This window comes from Panulirus ornatus, chromosome 20 (genome assembly GCF_036320965.1).
Source record: "Panulirus ornatus isolate Po-2019 chromosome 20, ASM3632096v1, whole genome shotgun sequence".
Lineage (NCBI taxonomy): Eukaryota > Metazoa > Arthropoda > Malacostraca > Decapoda > Palinuridae > Panulirus > Panulirus ornatus.
Window position 1 is genome coordinate 78,876,347 of NC_092243.1, and position 19,399 is coordinate 78,895,745.

At 42.7% G+C, this 19,399-nt stretch overlaps 1 protein-coding gene across 6 annotated transcripts in view; it reads left to right on the plus strand.

The window, feature by feature from the left end:
* LOC139756165 (nicotinamide phosphoribosyltransferase-like) overlaps window positions 1–19,399 on the plus strand; it is a 249,048-nt gene that overhangs the window by 74,993 nt on the left and 154,656 nt on the right. For 5 of the 6 annotated variants that reach the window (XM_071675350.1, XM_071675351.1, XM_071675354.1 and 2 more), the window contains one exon: window positions 7,578–7,706. The exons of the other annotated variant lie outside the window; for it this stretch is intronic. In XM_071675350.1, the coding sequence (XP_071531451.1) occupies window positions 7,578–7,706 (129 nt within the window). The remainder of the gene's footprint in view (window positions 1–7,577; window positions 7,707–19,399) is intronic. 6 annotated transcript variants of the gene reach the window in all.

Below are 19,399 nucleotides of genomic sequence, written 5' to 3' on the forward strand. Positions count from 1 at the left end.
ACTCTTAACTTTCTTCTTTCACACACTTTACCAAACTCAGTCACCAGCTTCTGCAGTTTCTCACATGAATCAGCCACCAGCGCTGTATCATCAGCGAACAACAACTGACTCACTTCCCAAGCTCTCTCATCCCCAACAGACTTCATACTTGCCCCTCTTTCCAAAACTTGCATTTACCTCCCTAACAACCCCATCCATAAACAAAATTAAACAACCATGGAGACATCACACACCCCTGCCGCAAACCTACATTCACTGAGAACCAATCACTTTCCTCTCTTCCTACACGTACACATGCCTTACATCCTCGATAAAAACTTTTCACTGCTTCTAACAACTTGCCACCCACACCATATATTCTTTGTTTTTTATGTGGATCAATCTTCAAGTCCCTTCACTTGTTGATGTCTGCAGTTTGAACCCCCAAGATAATGACCACCTTTGGAGCTTATCTAGTCTCTTTGGAGGTTTTCATTATCTCATACACCCCTTTCTTCTCTCACAATATCTTCATCATATACACAGACATTCGCATATGATTCCATTCATGTGGCAAGTGGTTTACACAATCCAGGAAAATCTTTTGCATGCAGATTGAATTTTGTTAAAGCCCATTGGTTCTTCTTACTCGATTTAAGAAGGTACCGTGAACATATGCCCATAGTCTTCTTCCATTTCAGTAATTTTGCACCACTTACGGCTGCTTTAGTCCCGTTTCTTTTGTAAACTGTCCCCAAGGGGATAGTGTTAAAGGCTTTGTTTAGGTTGCTATTCACAGTATTTTAAAAGTCTAAGGATTATCACTACTTGACCTTTTTCCTCTGAGCACATATTTTGTATCACATGGCTTAGGCTGAGGTGTATGTGTGTGTATACCCACATAGGGGTAAAGACATAGTATGTATCACCTAATTAGCTATTTTTTATTAACTCTTTGTACAGTGTGGGGAGAGAGTTCTAAACTTGTGGGGTCCCTCATGGGGCCCTAACTTCTAAACTTTTTATGCCATTGAGAAGCCTTGTAGACTTTTATAAACTGTTAGCATTCACTGCCTCATTGGTTAGTTTATTTCAATCATCCACCTTCTTGACACTTAACCAGCACTTATTGACATCATATCTATCTATCTACATCTCTGATACATATTCCCTCCTGGAACTCCCACAAAGGGGTGGCCATGGCAAAAGTATCAATAAGTGGTGAACTCCAGTGCTGCTTCTTAGCCTTTAATGCCTCTCCCTTAACAGGCCATGCATAGAGGGCAACTCTAATGCAGAGTTTTCAGAGGCTCCTACCTGATGATCCTACCAACTGCTTCTACCTGATGTTCCTGCCTAATCCTTTCTGACTAGCTTTTTACCCAACTTTTTATTTTGGTCTCTGGTAACTCTGGTGGTGTATCTCTTGAAGAACTGTTCTCTGTCAGTATCATCCAGCTGAATTAGAAACTTGAAGGCTTTTATTAGGTCTCCATTCATCTCCTTTCCTGCAAGGGAAACAGCTTTGAACCCTGCAGCCATTGTAGCCTTTTTTTTTTTTCATTCAGGTGCCATCTTAGTTGCTTTTCTGTGTACTCAATCAGATCTTTTTCCATCTTCTGTAGGTGTAATGACCAGACTCCTAAGGCATAATCCAGTTTTGGTCTGACATGTGTAATAGATAATTTTCCATATATTTGAATGTGATTCTTGCATTCTCCTAATGTGTATCTCTGATGATAAAGTAAATATGATGGCAACCCCTGGATCTCTTTCACATGTACATTCTTTTGATATAAATCCTGCCAGGTAATAATTACACCAAGGCTTTCTTTTGTTTTGTCCTCTCCATCAGCTTCACTTGTTTGGATTGAATCTCATCATCCATAAATCTGACCACCTTATGAGATTGTCCAGGTGCTCCATAGACTGATACAGTTATCATTTTCTTTATTTTTGCATATGTTGGTATGATCCACACCCATAAGATACAGTGCCAGTTCATTAGTCAAGTCATTAATGCACCAAGAATAGCAGTAGGCTCAAGACCATCCCCTGTAGTATGCCATTTGTAACTCCAGCCCATTTAGAGGATGCACCTTTTACCTGTGTTCTTTGCTACCTTCCAGTAAGGTAGTTTTCTTTCCAGCGATAGAGTCCACTCCTTATTCCTGCCTATAGATGTAGCTTTTTAGTCACCCTCCAATGAGGAACCAGGTCAGAGGCTTTCTGACAGTCCATGATACCTCTCTGTGTTTTAGGATGAAGCTTACTGTGTCATAGAAATCTAGCAGATTGGTTATGTGTGACCTCCTTTCCGTAAAACTATGTTGTCTCCCACTTAAAAGCTTCTCCTTTGCATATATTAATTCATTTGCATCGTTCCAATTCATTCTATTCCTTGCACGCCTTTCACCCTCGTTTATGTTCAGGCCCCATTCGCTAAAAATCTTTTTCACTCCATCCTTCCACCTCCAATTTGGTCTCCCACTTCTCCTCGTTCCCTCCACCTCTGACACATATATTCCCTTTGTCAATCTTTCCTCACTCATTCCCCATGTAACCAAACCATGTCAATACACCCTCTTCTGCTCTCTCAACGACACTCTTTTTATTATCGCACATCTCTCTTACCCTTTCATTACTTACTCGATCAAACCACCTCACACCACATATTGTCCTCAAACATCTCATTTCCAACACATACACCTTCCTCTGCACAACCCTATCTGTAGCCCATGCCTCGCAACCATATGACATTGTTGGAACCCATGCCTCACAACCATATAACATTGTTGGAACCACTATTCCTTCAAACATACCCATTTTTGCTTTCCGAGATAATGTTCTCACCTACCACACATTTTTCAATGGTCCCAGAACTCTCACCCCCTCCCCCACCCTGTGACTCACTTCCGCTTCCATGGTTCCATCTGCTGCCAAATCCACTCCCAGATATCTAAAACACTTCACTTCCTCCAGTTTTTCTCCATTCAAACTTACCTCCCAATTAACTTTTCCCTCAACCCTACTGTATCTAATAACCTTGCTCTTATTCACATTTACTCTCACCTTTCTTCTTTCAAACACTTTACCAAACTCAGTCACCAGCTTCTGCAGTTTCTCACCCGAATCAGCCACCAGCACTGTATCATCATCGAACAACAACTGACTCACTTCCCAAGCCGTCTCATCCACAACAGTCTGCATACTTGTCCCTCTCCAAAACACTTGCATTCACCTCCCTAACAACCCCATCCATAAACAAACAACCATGGAGACATCACACACCCCTGCCGCAAACCTACATTCACTGAGAACCAATCACTTTCCTCTCTTCCTACTCATACCCATGCCTTACATAGTCGATAAAATCTTTTCATTGCTTCTAACAACTTGCCTCCCACACCATATATTCTTAATACTTTCCACAGAGCATCTGTATCATAGGCCTTCTCCAGATCCATAGATGCCACATACCAATCCATTTGCTTTTCTAAGTATTTCTCACATACATTCTTCAAAGCAAACACCTGATCCACACATCCTCTACCACTTCTGAAACCACACTGCTCTTCCCCAATCTGATGCTCTGTACATGCCTTCACCCTCTCAATCAATACCCTTCCATATAATTTCCCAGGAATACTCAACAAACTTATACCTCTGTAATTTGAGCACTCACTTTTATCCCCTTTGCCTTTGTACAATGGCACTATGCAAGCATTCCGCAAATCCTCAGGCACCTCACCATGAGTCATACATACATTAAATAACCTTACCAACCAGTCAACAATACAGTCACCCCCTTTCTTGATAAATTCCATCCAAACCTGCTGCCTTGCCGGCTTTCATCTTCTGCAAAGCTTTTACTACCTCTTCTCTGTTTAACAAATCATTCTCCCTAACCCTCTCACTCTGCATACCACCCTGACCAAAACACCCTATATCTGCCACTCTTATCATCAGACACATTCAACAAACCAAAATACTCACTCCATCCCCTTCTCACATCACCACTACTTGTTATCATCTCCCCATAAGCCCCCTTTACTGATGTTCCTATTTGTTCCCTTGTCTTACGCACTTTATTTACCTCCTTCCAAAAGATCTTTTTTTTTTTTTTTTTATATTTTGTCGCTGTCTCCCGCGTTTGCGAGGTAGCGCAAGGAAACAGACGAAAGAAATGGCCCAACCCCCCCCCCCCATACACATGTATATACATACGTCCACACACGCAAATATACATACCTACACAACTTTCCATGGTTTACCCCAGACGCTTCACATGCCCTGATTCAATCCACTGACAGCACGTCAACCCCGGTATACCACATCGCTCCAATTCACTCTATTCCTTGCCCTCCTTTCACCCTCCTGCATGTTCAGGCCCCGATCACACAAAATCTTTTTCACTCTATCTTTCCACCTCCAATTTGGTCTCCCTCTTCTCCTCGTTCCCTCCACCTCCGACACATATATCTTCTTGGTCAATCTTTCCTCACTCATTCTCTTCATGTGCCCAAACCACTTCAAAACACCCTCTTCTGCTCTCTCAACCACGCTCTTTTTATTTCCACACATCTCCCTTACCCTTACGTTACTCACTCGATCAAACCACCTCACACCACACATTGTCCTCAAACATCTCATTTCCAGCACATCCATCCTCCTGCGCACAACTCTATCCATAGCCCACGCCTCGCAACCATACAACATTGTTGGAACCACTATTCCTTCAAACATACCCATTTTTGCTTTCCGAGATAATGTTCTCGACTTCCACACATTCTTCAAGGCCCCCAGGGTTTTCGCCCCCTCCCCCACCCTATGATCCACTTCCGCTTCCATGGTTCCATCCTCTGCCAGATCCACCCCCAGATTTCTAAAACACTTCACTTCCTCCAGTTTTTCTCCATTCAAACTCACCTCCCAATTGACTTGACCCTCAACCCTACTGTACCTAATAACCTTGCTCTTATTCACATTTACTCTTAACTTTCTTCTTCCACACACTTTTCCAAACTCAGTCACCAGCTTCTGCAGTTTCTCACATGAATCAGCCACCAGCGCTGTATCATCAGCGAACAACAACTGACTCACTTCCCAAGCTCTCTCATCCCCAACAGACTTCATACTTGCCCCTCTTTCCAAAACTCTTGCATTTACCTCCCTAACAACCCCATCCATAAACAAATTAAACAACCATGGAGACATCACACACCCCTGCCGCAAACCTACATTCACTGAGAACCAATCACTTTCCTCTCTTCCTACACGTACACATGCCTTACATCCTCGATAAAAACTTTTCACTGCTTCTAACAACTTTCCTCCCACACCATATATTCTTAATACCTTCCACAGAGCATCTCTATCAACTCTATCATATGCCTTCTCCAGATCCATAAATGCTACATACAAATCCATTTGCTTTTCTAAGTATTTCTCACATACATTCTTCAAAGCAAACACCTGATCCACACATGCTCTACCACTTCTGAAACCACACTGCTCTTCCCCAATCTGATGCTCTGTACATGCCTTCACCCTCTCAATCAATACCCTCCCATATAATTTACCAGGAATACTCAACAAACTTATACCTCTGTAATTTGAGCACTCACTCTTATCCCCTTTGCCTTTGTACAATGGCACTATGCACGCATTCCGCCAATCCTCAGGCACCTCACCATGAGTCATACATACATTAAATAACCTTACCAACCAGTCAACAATACAGTCACCCCCTTTTTTAATAAATTCCACTGCAATACCATCCAAACCTGCTGCCTTGCCGGCTTTCATCTTCCGCAAAGCTTTCACCACCTCTTCTCTGTTTACCAAATCATTTTCCCTAACCCTCTCACTTTGCACACCACCTCGACCAAAACACCCTATATCTGCCACTCTGTCATCAAACACATTCAACAAACCTTCAAAATACTCACTCCATCTCCTTCTCACATCACCACTACTTGTTATCACCTCCCCATTTGCGCCCTTCACTGAAGTTCCCATTTGCTCCCTTGTCTTACGCACTTTATTTACCTCCTTCCAGAACATCTTTTTATTCTCCCTAAAATTTAATGATACTCTCTCACCCCAACTCTCATTTGCCCTTTTTTTCACCTCTTGCACCTTTCTCTTGACCTCCTGTCTCTTTCTTTTATACATCTCCCACTCAATTGCATTTTTTCCCTGCAAAAATCGTCCAAATGCCTCTCTCTTCTCTTTCACTAATACTCTTACTTCTTCATCCCACCACTCACTACCCTTTCTAATCAACCCACCTCCCACTCTTCTCATGCCACAAGCATCTTTTTATTTTCCCTAAAATTTAATGATTCTCACCCCAACTCTCATTTGCCCTCTTTTTCACCTCTTGAACCTTTCTCTTGACCTCCTGCCTCTTTCTTTTATACATCTCCCACTCATTTGCATTATTTCCCTGCAAAAATCATCCAAATGCCTCTCTCTTCTCTTTCACTAATAATGTTACTTCTTCATCCCACCACTCACAACCCTTTCTAATCTGCCCATCTCCCATGCTTCTCATGCCACAAGCATCTTTTGCAAAAGCCATCACTGCTTCCCTAAATGTATCCCATTCCTCCCCCACTCCCCTTACCTCCTTTGTTCTCACCTTTATCCATTCTGCACTCAGTCTCTCGTGGTACTTCCTCACACAAGTCTCCTTCCCAAGCTCACTTACTCTTACCACTCTTTTCATCCCAACATTCTCTCTTCTTTTCTGAAAACCTCTACAAATCTTCACCTTCACCTCCCTAAGATTATGATCAGACATCCCTCCAGTTGCACCTCACAGCACATTAACATCCAAAAGTCTCCCTCATCCCTCCAGTTGCACCTCTCAGCACATTAACATCCAAAAGTCTCTCTTTTGTGTGCCTATCAATTAACATGTAATCCATTTTCCTTCAAGATGGTACACCATGAGGATATTTTTCCTGGATTCGTTACTGTGCCCTTCCATTCCTGCTCTCTGTTTGATAGACCTTTTTAGCCTGACTGTGACCTTATTTAGGTTGACACCCATGATCTGTCCACAAGTTTTGAGCTGACAGACAAGTCATTGACAGTAGTGGGCTTTGGCCAGAGAAGGGCCCGAAATAAGTAAGCTGCCTCAACCATGGTTGTTTGGATGGTGATAAGTTGGGAAAGCTAGTGTTTACTTACCAGAGAACAGAGTTAGATGGTTCCAACCCTGATTCTCCCAGAGAATATTCTAGAGAATCTTTTTTTCTCGCAGGAAATTGCTTCTGAAAAATGTTTTTCAAATTTCAAAATGTGCTTTTCTACCTATCTCCATTTCAGTCCTGATGACTGTGCTGTAGTGCAGGTAATTCAAATGTTGCATAGAACAGCCTTCTAACTTTAGCATTTGAATAACGTGCACAATATAAGGACAGGATTACTTTTTATAGTTGCTCTACTAGTATATTTCAGAATCTTTACTGAATACTGAAATCCTCTCAATATTTTTTTACCTTTATCTCAGTTCAGTTAAATTTCTGCTCATTTACATATTTACACATATGTATCATTTTGTTGAAACTTCACTCTTCTTTCTGCAGCACCATGGAGGAAAGTTACCACTACGTGTATGTGCTGTACCAGAGGGAACAGTTGTACCCACAAGAAATGTTCTTTTTACTGTGGAGAGTACAGACCCAATGGTGCCATGGGTCACCAACTATTTTGAGGTAAATTGCTAACAGACTTACTGATAGATAACTGCAGATGAAATTTTGTTGTTTTAAAGTGTTGGATAAAATGAAATTCTCATTGTATTTCAATTTCCAAAAGAAGGAATGGAAGAAGGAGCCAGGTAGGGAAAGCTTATCCTCCTTGAAGGTTTAGGCTGGGGTGTCTTAAATGTGTGTGGATGTAACCAAGATGAGAAGAGAGGAGAGATAGGTAGTATGTCTGAAGAGTGAAACCTGGATGCTCTGGCTCTGAGTGAAAGTTCAAGGGTGAGGGGGAGGAATGGTTTGGAAATGTCTTAGGAGTAAAGTCAGGGGTTGGTGAGAGGACAAGAGCTAAAGAAGGAGTAGCATTACTCTTGAAGCAGGAGTCCTGGGGCTGTGTGATAGAGTGTAAGGAAGGGTATTCTAGATTGATGTGGGTAAAACTAGGAGTGGGTGGCAAGAGATGGATGCCTATGTACATGGCCAGTAGAAGAAATATCATCAGAGGCAAGTGTTGTGGGAGCAGCTGAGTAATTGGGTCAGCAGTTTTGATGTAAGAGACTGGGTATTAGTAATGGGTGATTTAGATGAGAAGGTAAGTAATGTGACAATTAAAGGTACAATTGTGGAGCATGGGATATTCAGTGTTATGAATGGAAATGGAGAACAGCTTATGGTGTTTTTGCTGAAAAAGGACTGGTGATTGGGAATACATGATTCAAAAAGAGGGATATACACAAGTGTACACATGACAGCAGAGGAGATGGTCAGTGGGCATTATTAGATTACATATTGATTTAAAGGAATGTAAAAGATTTTTGGATGTAAATGTGCTGAAAGGTGCAGCTGGTGTGATGTGTGATTACTACCTTGTGGAATTTAGATTTGTAGAGGTTTTCAATAAAGAGGAAACAGTTTTGGTGAGAAGAGAGTGGTGAAAGTAATTGAACTTGGAAAAGAGACATGTGAAGAAATACCTGGAGAGATTTAGAGTAGAATGGTAAAAGATGATAGTAAATGAAGCAAGGAGAGTGGATGAGGAATAGGAAGTATTTAGGGAAGCATTGCTGGCATGTGCAAGAGTTGCATGTGGCATGTGAAAGGTTGGAGATGGCATGTGAAAGTTTGTAGGTTGGAGGTAGGCAGATTAGAAAGGTTAGTGAATGGTGTTATTAAGTAAAGGTGCTAGTGAAAGAGAAAAGACAAGCATTTGGGCAGAATTTACAGGGAAGGAGTGCAAATGATGGGGGAATGTATAAAAAAAAGTGGCTGGAGGTCAAGAGGAAGGTGTAGGAGTTGAAAAATAGGGCAAAGGAGAGCTTGGATGAGCGAGTATCAGTAAACTTGGGGGAGAATATGTTTTGGAGGGAGGTAAATAATGTGCAAAAGACAAGAGAACAAATGGGAACATCAGTGAAGGGGTCAAAAGGGTAGTGATAATAGGTAGTAATGAAGTGAGGAGGTGGAGTGAGTATTTTGAAGTATTGTTAAATGTGTTTGATGATAGAGTGGCAGATGTAGGGTGTATTGATTAGGGTGGTATGCAAAGTGAGAGTCATTGAGTGTGGTTTGGTGAAGAGAGAAGTGGTGAAAGCTTTGCATAAGATTAAATATAGCAAGGTGGCAGGAGTGGATGGTATTGCTATTGAATTTATTAAGAAAGGGTGTGACTGATGTTAATTGGTTTGTCTGGAGTTTCATTGTATGTATGGATTACAATAAGGTGCCTGAGGATTAGTAGAATGCATGTATAGTGCCATTGTATAAGGCAAAGAAGATAAAGGTGGGTGTTTAAACTATAGATGTATAAGTTTGTTGAGTATACCTGTAAAGTTGTATAGGAGGGTATTGATTGACAGGGCAAAGGCATATACAGAGCATTAGGCTGGGAAGGAACTGTGTGGTTTCATAAGTGGTAGAGGATGTGTTTTTTAAGCAAGTACACCTACTGCAAGCTTCTTTAGCATACTGAATGAACTTGAGCTTTGCTCCAACACTTCATGAGTTGGTCAGAGTTATTACATTAATGAGAGTAGTATCCTTATCATAAAGAAGGAGGTGAGGCTCCATGTTCCTCAGGAACTGGTGGGGGAGGTGAGGAGCTTTGTTAATCAGGTACTGATAGGGGAGGTGAGGAGCTTTGCTAATCAGGTACTGATGATGTGGGGGGGAGGGGGAGCTATGTTCCTTAGTTACTGGTGGGGGAGGTGAGGAGCCTTGTTCCTCAGGAACTGGTGTGGGAGGTAAGGAGCCTTATTCTTCAGGAACTGGTGGGAGGTGAGCAGCTTAGTTCCTCAGGTACTGATGGGGAGGGGGAGCTTTGTTCCTCAGTTACTGGTGGGAGAAGTGAGGACTCATGATTTCTCAGGAACTGGTGGGGGAGGTGAGTGGCCTAGCTCCTCATGTACTGATTGGGGGGGGGTTAGCCTTGTTCCTCAGTTACTGGTGGGGGAGATGAGGAGCCTTGTTCCTCATGAACTGGTGGGGGAGATGAGGGGCCTAGGCCTAGTTCCTCAGGTACTGGCTGGGGGGGGGGTACCTTGTTCCTCAGTTATGAGTGGGGGAGGTGAGGAGCTGTGTTCCTCAGGTACTGGTGGGGAAGGTGAGGAGCCTTGTTCCCCAGGTACTGATGGGGGAGGTGAGTAGCCTTGTTCCTCGGGTACTGGCAGGGGAGGTGAGGGGCCTTCTTCCTCAGGTACTGATGGGGGAGGTGAGTAGCCTTGTTCCTCAGGCACTGGTGGGGGAGGTGAGGAGCCTTGTTCCTCGGCTACTGGTTGGGTAGGGGATGTGCCGTTTTAATATTATGTGGAGAGTTCCCTTTCTTGTCCACATAATTACGTAAAAGAAAAATTATGACAGGCAAGTTACCAGACCAGAACTCACCAACTCAAACACCACCATCCGGTAATGCTTGTTTACCAGTGGTGTGTTAGCTACAGCTTTTCCTTATATATCAGTTGACTTTCTACGTCTTCCATTTCATTCTTTTATCTCCCCTGACGATGTGATTATTACTTGAAAGTGCACTTGGGAACTTAAAGTGTTTCATTTTTTTGTTGGGGTGGAGAGAATGGTGAGAGTAAGTGAGCTTGGAAAGAAGCCTTGTGTGAGAAAGTACCAGGAGAGACTGAGTGCAGAATGGAAAAAGGTGAGAGCAAAGGACGTAAGGGGAGTGGGGGAGGAGTGAGATGTATTTAGGGAAGCAGTGATGGCTTGCACAAAAGATGCTTGTGGCATGAGAAGTGTGGGAGGTGGGCACATTAGAAAGAGTAGTGAGTGGTGGGACAAAGAGGTAAGATTATTAGTGAAAGAAAAGAGAGAGGCATTTGGACGATTTTTGTAGGGAAATAGTGCAAATGACTGGGAGATGTATAAATGAAAGAGGCAGGAGGTCAAGAGAAAGGTGCAAGAGTTGAAAAAGATTGCAAATGAGAGTTGGAGTGAGAGAATATCATTAGATTTTCGGGAGAATAAAAAGATGTTTTGGAAGGAGGTAAATAAAGTGCGTAAGACAAGAGAACAAATGGGAACATCAGTGAAGGGGGCTAATGGGGAGGTAATAACAAATAGTGGTGATGTGAGAAGGAGATGGAGTGAGTATTTTGAAGGTTTGTTGAATGTGTTAGATGATAGAGTGGCAGATATAGGGTGTTTTGGTCGAGATGGTGTGCGAAGTGAGAGGGTTAGGGAGAATGATTTGGTAAACAGAGAAGAGGTAGTAAAAGCTTTGCAGAAGAGGTATTCTTAATACCTTCCACTGAGCATCTCTATCAACTCTATCATATGCCTTCTCCAGATTCATAAATGCTACATTTATGAGTATGGCCCAACCCACCCAAATACACATACATATACATACATGTCCACATGTGCATATATACATACCTCTACATTGCAATGTATACATATATATACATACACAGACATATACACATATACACATGTACATAATTCATACTTGCTGCCTTCATTCATTCCCGTTGCCACCCTGCCACACGTGAAATGACAACCCCCTCCCCCCGCATGCGCGTGAGGTAGTGCTAGGAAAGGACAACAAAGGCCATATTCATTCACACTCGGTCTCTAGCTGTCATGTATAATGCACCAAAACCACAGCTCCCTTTCCACATCCAGGCCCCCTCAAAACTTTCCATGGTTTACCCCAGACGCTTCACATGCCCTGGTTCAATCCATTGATGGTTCGTCAACCCTGGTATACCACATCATTCCAATTCACTCTAATCCTTGCACGCCCTTCACCCTCCTGCATGTTCAGGCCCTGATCGCTAAAAATCTTTTTCACTCCATCCTTCCACCTCCAATTTGGTCTCCCATTTCTCCTCATTCCCTCCACCTCTGACACATATATCCTCTTTGTCAATCTTTCTTCAGTCATTCTCTCCATGTGACCAAACCATTTCAAAACACCCTTTTCTGCTCTCTCAACCACACTCTTTTTATTACCACACATCTCTCTTACCCTTTCATTACTTACTCAATCAAACCACCTAACACCACATATTGTCCTCAGGCATCTAATTTCCAACACATCCACCCTCCTCAGCACAACCCTATCTATAGCCCATGCCTCACAACCATATAACATTGTTGGAACCACTATTCCTTCAAACATACCCTTTTTGCTTTCTGAGATAATGTTCTCGCCTTCCACACATTTTTCAGTGCTCGAAGAACTTTCGCCCCCTCCCCTATCCTGTAACTCACTTCCGCTTCCAGGGTTCCATCCGCTGCCAAATCCACTCCCAGATTTCTAAAACACTTCACTTCCTCCAGTTTTTCTCCATTCAAACTTACCTCCTAATTGACTTGTCCCTCAACCCTACTGTACCTAATAACCTTGCTCTTATTCACATTTACTCTCAGCTTTCTTTTTCTACACACTTTACCAAACTCAGTCTCCAGCTTCTGCAGTTTCTCACCTGAATCAGCCACCAGCACTGTATCATCTGTGAACAACGACTGACTCGCTTCCCAAGCCCTCTCATCCACAACAGACTGCATGCTTGCCCCTCTCTCCAAAACTCTTGCATTCACCTCCCTAACAACCCCATCCATAAGCAAATTAAACAGCCATGGAGACATCATGCACCCCTGCCACAAACCAACATTCACTGAGAACCAATCACTTTCCTCTCTTCCTACTCGTACACATGCCTTACATCCTCGATAAAAACTTTTCACTGCTTCTAGCAACTTGCCTCCCACACCATGTATTCTTAATACCTTCCACAGAGCATCTCTATCAACTCTATTATCATATGCCTTCTCCAGATCCATAAATGCTACATACAAATCCATTCGCTTTTCTAAGTACTTCTCACATACATTCTTCACAGCAAACACCTGATCCACACATGCTCTACCACTTCTGAAACCACACTGCTCTTCCCCAATCTGATGCTCTGTATATGCTTTCACCCTCTCAATCAATACCTTCCCATATAGTTTCCCAGGAATACTCAACAAACTTATACTTCTGTAATTTGAGCACTCACCTTTATCCCCTTTGCCTTTGTACAGTGGCACTATGCATGCATTCCGCCAATCCTGAGGCACCTCACCATGAGTCATACAGACATTAAATATCCTTACCATCCAGTCAACAACACAGTCACCCCCGCTTTTAATAAATTCCACTGCAATACCATCCAAACCAGCTGCCTTGCTAGCTTTCATCTTCCGCAAAGCTTTTACTACCTCTTCTGTGTTTACCAAAGCATTCTCCCTAACCCTCTCACTTCACACACCACCTCGACCAAAACACCCTATATCTGCCACTCTATCATCTAACACATTCAATAAACCTTCAAAATACTACATTTCAAATCTACAAAACATTTTTTTTCTCCCTAAAATTTGATATTCTCTCACCCCAACTCTCAGTTGCCCTCTTTTTCACCTCTTGCACCTTTTCCGACCTCCTGTCACTTTCTTTTATACATCTTCCAGTCATTTGCACTACTTCCCTGCAAAAATCGTCCAAATTCCTCTCTCGTCTCATTCACTAGCAATCTTACTTCATCCCACTACTCATTACCCTTTCTACTCAGCCCACCTCCCACCTTTCTCATGGTGCAAGCATCTTTTGCACAAGCCATCACTGCTTCTCTAAATACATCCCATTCCTCTCCCACTCCCCTTACGTCATTTGCTCTCACCTTTTTCCATTCTGCACTCAATATCTCCTGGTACTTCCTCACACCAGTCTCCTTTTTAAGCTCACTTACTCTCACCACTCTCTTCGCCCCAACATTCTCTCTTCTTTTCTGAAAACCTATACAAATCTTCACCTTTGCCTCCACAAGATAATGATCAGACATACCTCCAGCTGCCCCTCTCAGCATATTAACATCCAAAAGTCTCTCTTTTACATGCCTTTCAAGTAAAACATAATCCAATAATGCTCTCTGATCGTCTCTCCTGCTTTCATACGTATACTTATGTATATCTCTCTTTTCAAACCAGGTATTCCCAATCGTCAACTCTTCACCATTTCCATATAAAGCACTGAACACTCCATGTACACCAATTATACCCTCAACTGCCACATTACTCACCTAAGCATTTAAATCACCAATCACTATAACACTGTCTTGTGCATCAAAGCTGCTAACACACTCACTCAACTGCTCCCAAAACACTTGCCTCTTATGAACTTTCCTCTCATGACCGGTTGCGTAGGCACCACTAATCACCCATCTCTTTCCATCCACATTTAGTTTTACCTATATTAATCTAGAGTTTACTTTCTTACACTTTATCACATACTCCCACAACTCCTGCTTCAGGAGGAGTGCTACTTCTTCCTTTGCTCTTGTCCTCTCACCAACCCCTGACTGTACTCCCAAGACATTCCCAAACCACTCTTCCCCTTTACCCTTGAGCTTTGTTTCCCTTAGAGCCAAAATATCAAGGTTCCTTTCCTCAAATATGCTACCTATCTCTCCTTTCTTTTCATCCTGGTTATATCAACACACACATTCAGACCTTCCAGCATGAGCCTTTGAGGAGGATGAGCATTCCTCTTTTGGCTACTTCTTATATTCCATCTTTCATAAATTGACATACAAGAAGGGGAAGATTTCCAGGTCCCACTCTCATTCTCCATAGTTGCCTTCTATGACATGCAGGGAATACGCTGTTAGTATTCTTTCTCTCTTTTTCCTGTTATAGATATTAGAATTGAAATTTTGTGACTAAAGTATAGTCATTTCTGGCTTGTCAATGTCCCTTCATATTTCTTCAGTTCTTATTAGTGCCATGTTGAATGCCTATATTTTAGTTTTGGATGGTCTGTATATTACTAAACTAAGTGTTCTTATGGCTGGAATGCTTACTGCTAATGTTTTACATTTCTTTTGAGATAGTTTCATTATCTGTTTAGCCTCAGATTAGTTGATTATGCATATTGCTACCCGACCTTACTTACTTTTTTCCTTATTAGCTTTAGATGTCACATTGCTTTATAAATCTGCTTCTTTGCATATTTTTTCATTCATTCTTGTGTCTGGAAAAATTTATGAGGATTATGTTAGAATCCATAGTATACTCATTAATGACTTGAGGGTCAAGTCAATTGGGAGGTGAGTTTGAATGGAGAAAAACTGGAGGAAGTGAAGTGTTTTAGATATCTGGGAGTGGATCTGGCAGCGGATGGAACCATGGAAGCGGAAGTGGATCATAGGGTGGGGGAGGGGGTGAAAATTCTGGGGGGCCTTGAAAAATGTGTGGAAGTCGAGAACATTATCTCGGAAAGCAAAAATGGGTATGTTTGAAGGAATAGTGGTTCCAACAATGTTGTATGGTTGCGAGGCGTGGGCTATGGATAGAGTTGTGCGCAGAAGGATGGATGTGCTGGAAATGAGATGTTTGAGGACAATGTGTGGTGTGAGGTGGTTTGATCGAGTGAGTAACGTAAGGGTAAGAGAGATGTGTGGAAATAAAAAGAGCGTGGTTGAGAGAGCAGAAGAGGGTGTTTTGAAGTGGTTTGGGCACATGGAGAGAATGAGTGAGGAAAGATTGACCAAGAGGATATATGTGTCGGAGGTGGAGGGAACGAGGAGAAGAGGGAGACCAAATTGGAGGTGGAAAGATGGAGTGAAAAAGATTTTGTGTGATCGGGGCCTGAACATGCAGGAGGGTGAAAGGAGGGCAAGGAATAGAGTGAATTGGAGCGATGTGGTATACCGGGGTTGACGTGCTGTCAGTGGATTGAATCAAGGCATGTGAAGCGTCTGGGGTAAACCATGGAAAGCTGTGTAGGTATGTATATTTGCGTGTGTGGACGTATGTATATACATGTGTACGGGGGGGGGTTGGGCCATTTCTTTCGTCTGTTTCCTTGCGCTACCTCGCAAACGCGGGAGACAGCGACAAAGTATAATAATAATAAAAAAAAATACATTCATGTAAAATATGTGAAATATTTTCCATGGCATGTATTAATTAAATCATATATCCTCATTAGAAATATTTTTTTTATCATTTTCACTGTTTATCATTTCATATTGCTTCAGATTTTTTGGTGCATTATATTTCTTGCTAATACCATGAGCGTCCTGTCGTATGAAGTGATGATTAAATTTGCATCAACTTGCTGATTATGTCATGCAATCATTATCGGAACTTTACTTAAAAATATAGAACTTTTAAGAGTATATGGAGTGGAAGGTAAGTTGCTAGAAGCAGGGAAAAGTTTTTACCAAGGGTTTAAGGCATGTGTACGAGTAGGAAGAGAGGAAAGTGATTGGTTCCCAGTGAATATCAGTTTGTGGCAGGGGTGTGTGATGTCTCCATGGCTGTTTAATTTGTTTATGGATGGGGTGGTTAGGGAGTGAATGGAAGAATTTTGGAGAGAGGGGCAAGTGTGCAGTCTGTTGTGGATGAGAGGGCTTGGGAAGTGAGTCAGTTGTTGTTCGATGATGATACAGTGCTGGTGACTGATTCGGGTATGAGACTGCAGAGGTTGGTAACTGAGTTTGGTAAAGTGTGTGAAAGGAGATTTTTGAGAGTAAATGTGAACAAGAGCAAGGTTATTAGGTTCAGTAGGGTTGAGGGACAAGTTAATTGGGAGGTAGGTTTGAATGGAGAAAAACTGGAGGAAGTAAAGTGTTTTAGATATCTGGGAGTGGATCTGGCAGCGTATGGAACCATGGAAGCGGAAGTGGATGATAGGTGGGGGAGGGGGCGAAAATCCTGGGAGCCTTGAAGAATGTGTGGAAGTCGAGAACATTATCTCGGAAAGCAAAAATGGGTATGTTTGAAGGAATGGTGGTTCCAACAATGTTGTATGGTTGCGAGGCGTGGGCTATGGATAGAGTTGTGCGCAGGAGGATGGATGTGCTGGAAATGAGATGTTTGAGGACAATGTGTGGTGTGAGGTGGTTTGATCGAGTAAGTAACGTAAGGGTAAGAGAGATGTGTGGAAATAAAAAGAGCGTGGTTGAGAGAGCAGAAGAGGGTGTTTTGAAATGGTTTGGGCACATGGAGAGAATGAGTGAGGAAAGATTGACCAAGAGGATATATGTGTCGGAGGTGTAGGGAACGAGGAGAAGTGGGAGACCAAATTGGAGGTGGAAAGATGGAGTTAAAAAGATTTTGTGTGATCGGGGCCTGAACATGCAGGAGGGTGAAAGGAGGGCAAGGAATAGAGTGAATTGGATCGATGTGGTATACCGGGGTTGACTTGCTGTCAGTGGATTGAATCAGGGCATGTGAAGCGTCTGGGGTAAACCATGGAAAGCCGTGTAGGTATGTATATTTGCGTGTGTGGACGTATGTATATACATGTGTATAGGGGTGGGTTGGGCCATTTCTTTCGTCTGTTTCGTTGCGCTACCTTGCAAACGTGGGAGACAGCGACAAAGCAAAAAAAAAAATATATATATATCATCAGAGGTAGAAGAGGTAGTAAAAGCTTTGCGGAAGATGAAAGCCGGCAAGGCAGCAGGTTTGGATGGTATTGCAGTGGAATTTAATAAAAAAGGGGGTGACTGTATTATTGACTGGTTGGTAAGGTTATTTAATGTATGTATGACTCATGGTGAGGTGCCTGAGGATTGGCAGAATGCGTGCATAGTGCCATTGTACAAAGGCAAAGGGGATAATAGTGAGTGCTCAAATTACAGAGGTATAAGTTTGTTGAGTATTCCTGGTAAATTATATGGGAGGGTATTGATTGAGAGGGTGAAGGCATGTACAGAGCATCAGATTGGGGAAGAGCAGTGTGGTTTCAGAAGTGGTAGAGGATGTGTGGATCAGGTGTTTGCTTTGAAGAATGTATGTGAGAAATACTTAGAAAAGCAAATGGATTTGTATGTAGCATTTATGGATCTGGAGAAGGCATATGATAGAGTTGATAGAGATGCTCTGTGGAAGGTATTAAGAATATATGGTGTGGGAGGCAAGTTGTTAGAAGCAGTGAAAAGTTTTTATCGAGGATGTAAGGCATGTGTACGTGTAGGAAGAGAGGAAAGTGATTGGTTCTCAGTGAATGTAGGTTTGCGGCAGGGGTGTGTGATGTCTCCATGGTGGTTTAATTTGTTTATGGATGGGGTTGTTAGGGAGTTGAATGCAAGAGTTTTGGAAAGAGGGGCAAGTATGAAGTCTGTTGGGGATGAGAGAGCTTGGGAAGTGAGTCAGTTGTTGTTCGCTGATGATACAGCGCTGGTGGCTGATTCATGTGAGAAACTGCAGAAGCTGGTGACTGAGTTTGGTAAAGTGTGTGAAAGAAGAAAGTTAAGAGTAAATGTGAATAAGAGCAAGGTTATTAGGTACAGTAGGGTTGAGGGTCAAGTCAATTGGGAGGTATATACAAATATACATACCTACACAGCTTTCCATGGTTTACCCCAGACGCTTCACATGCCCCGATTCAATCCACTGACAGCACGTCAACCCCGGTATACCACATCGCTCCAGTTCACTCTATTCCTTGCCCTCCTTTCACCCTCCTGCATGTTCAGGCCCCGATCACACAAAATCTTTTTCACTACATCTTTCCACCTCCAATTTGGTCTCCCTCTTCTCCTCGTTCCCTCCACCTCCGACACATATATCCTCTTGGTCAATCTTTCCTCACTCATTCTCTCCATGTGCCCAAACCATTTCAAAACACCCTCTTCTGCTCTCTCAACCACGCTCTTTTTATTTCCACACATCTCTCTTACCCTTACGTTACTTACTCGATCAAACCACCTCACACCACACATTGTCCTCAAACATCTCATTTCCAGCACATCCATCCTCCTGCGCACAACTCTATCCATAGCCCACGCCTCGCAACCATACAACATTGTTGGAACCACTATTCCTTCAAATATACCCATTTTTGCTTTCCGAGATAATGTTCTCGACCTCCACACATTCTTCAAGGCTCCCAGAATTTTCGCCCCCTCCCCCACCCTATGATCCACTTCCGCTTCCATGGTTCCATCCGCTGCCAGATCCACTCCCAGATATCTAAAACACTTCACTTCCTCCAGTTTTTCTCCATTCAAACTCACCTCCCAATTGACTTGACCCTCAACCCCACTGTACCTAATAACCTTGCTCTTATTCACATTTACTCTTAACTTTCTTCTCTCACACACTTTACCAAACTCAGTCACCAGCTTCTGCAGTTTCTCACATGAATCAGCCACCAGCGCTGTATCATCAGCGAACAACAACTGACTCACTTCCCAAGC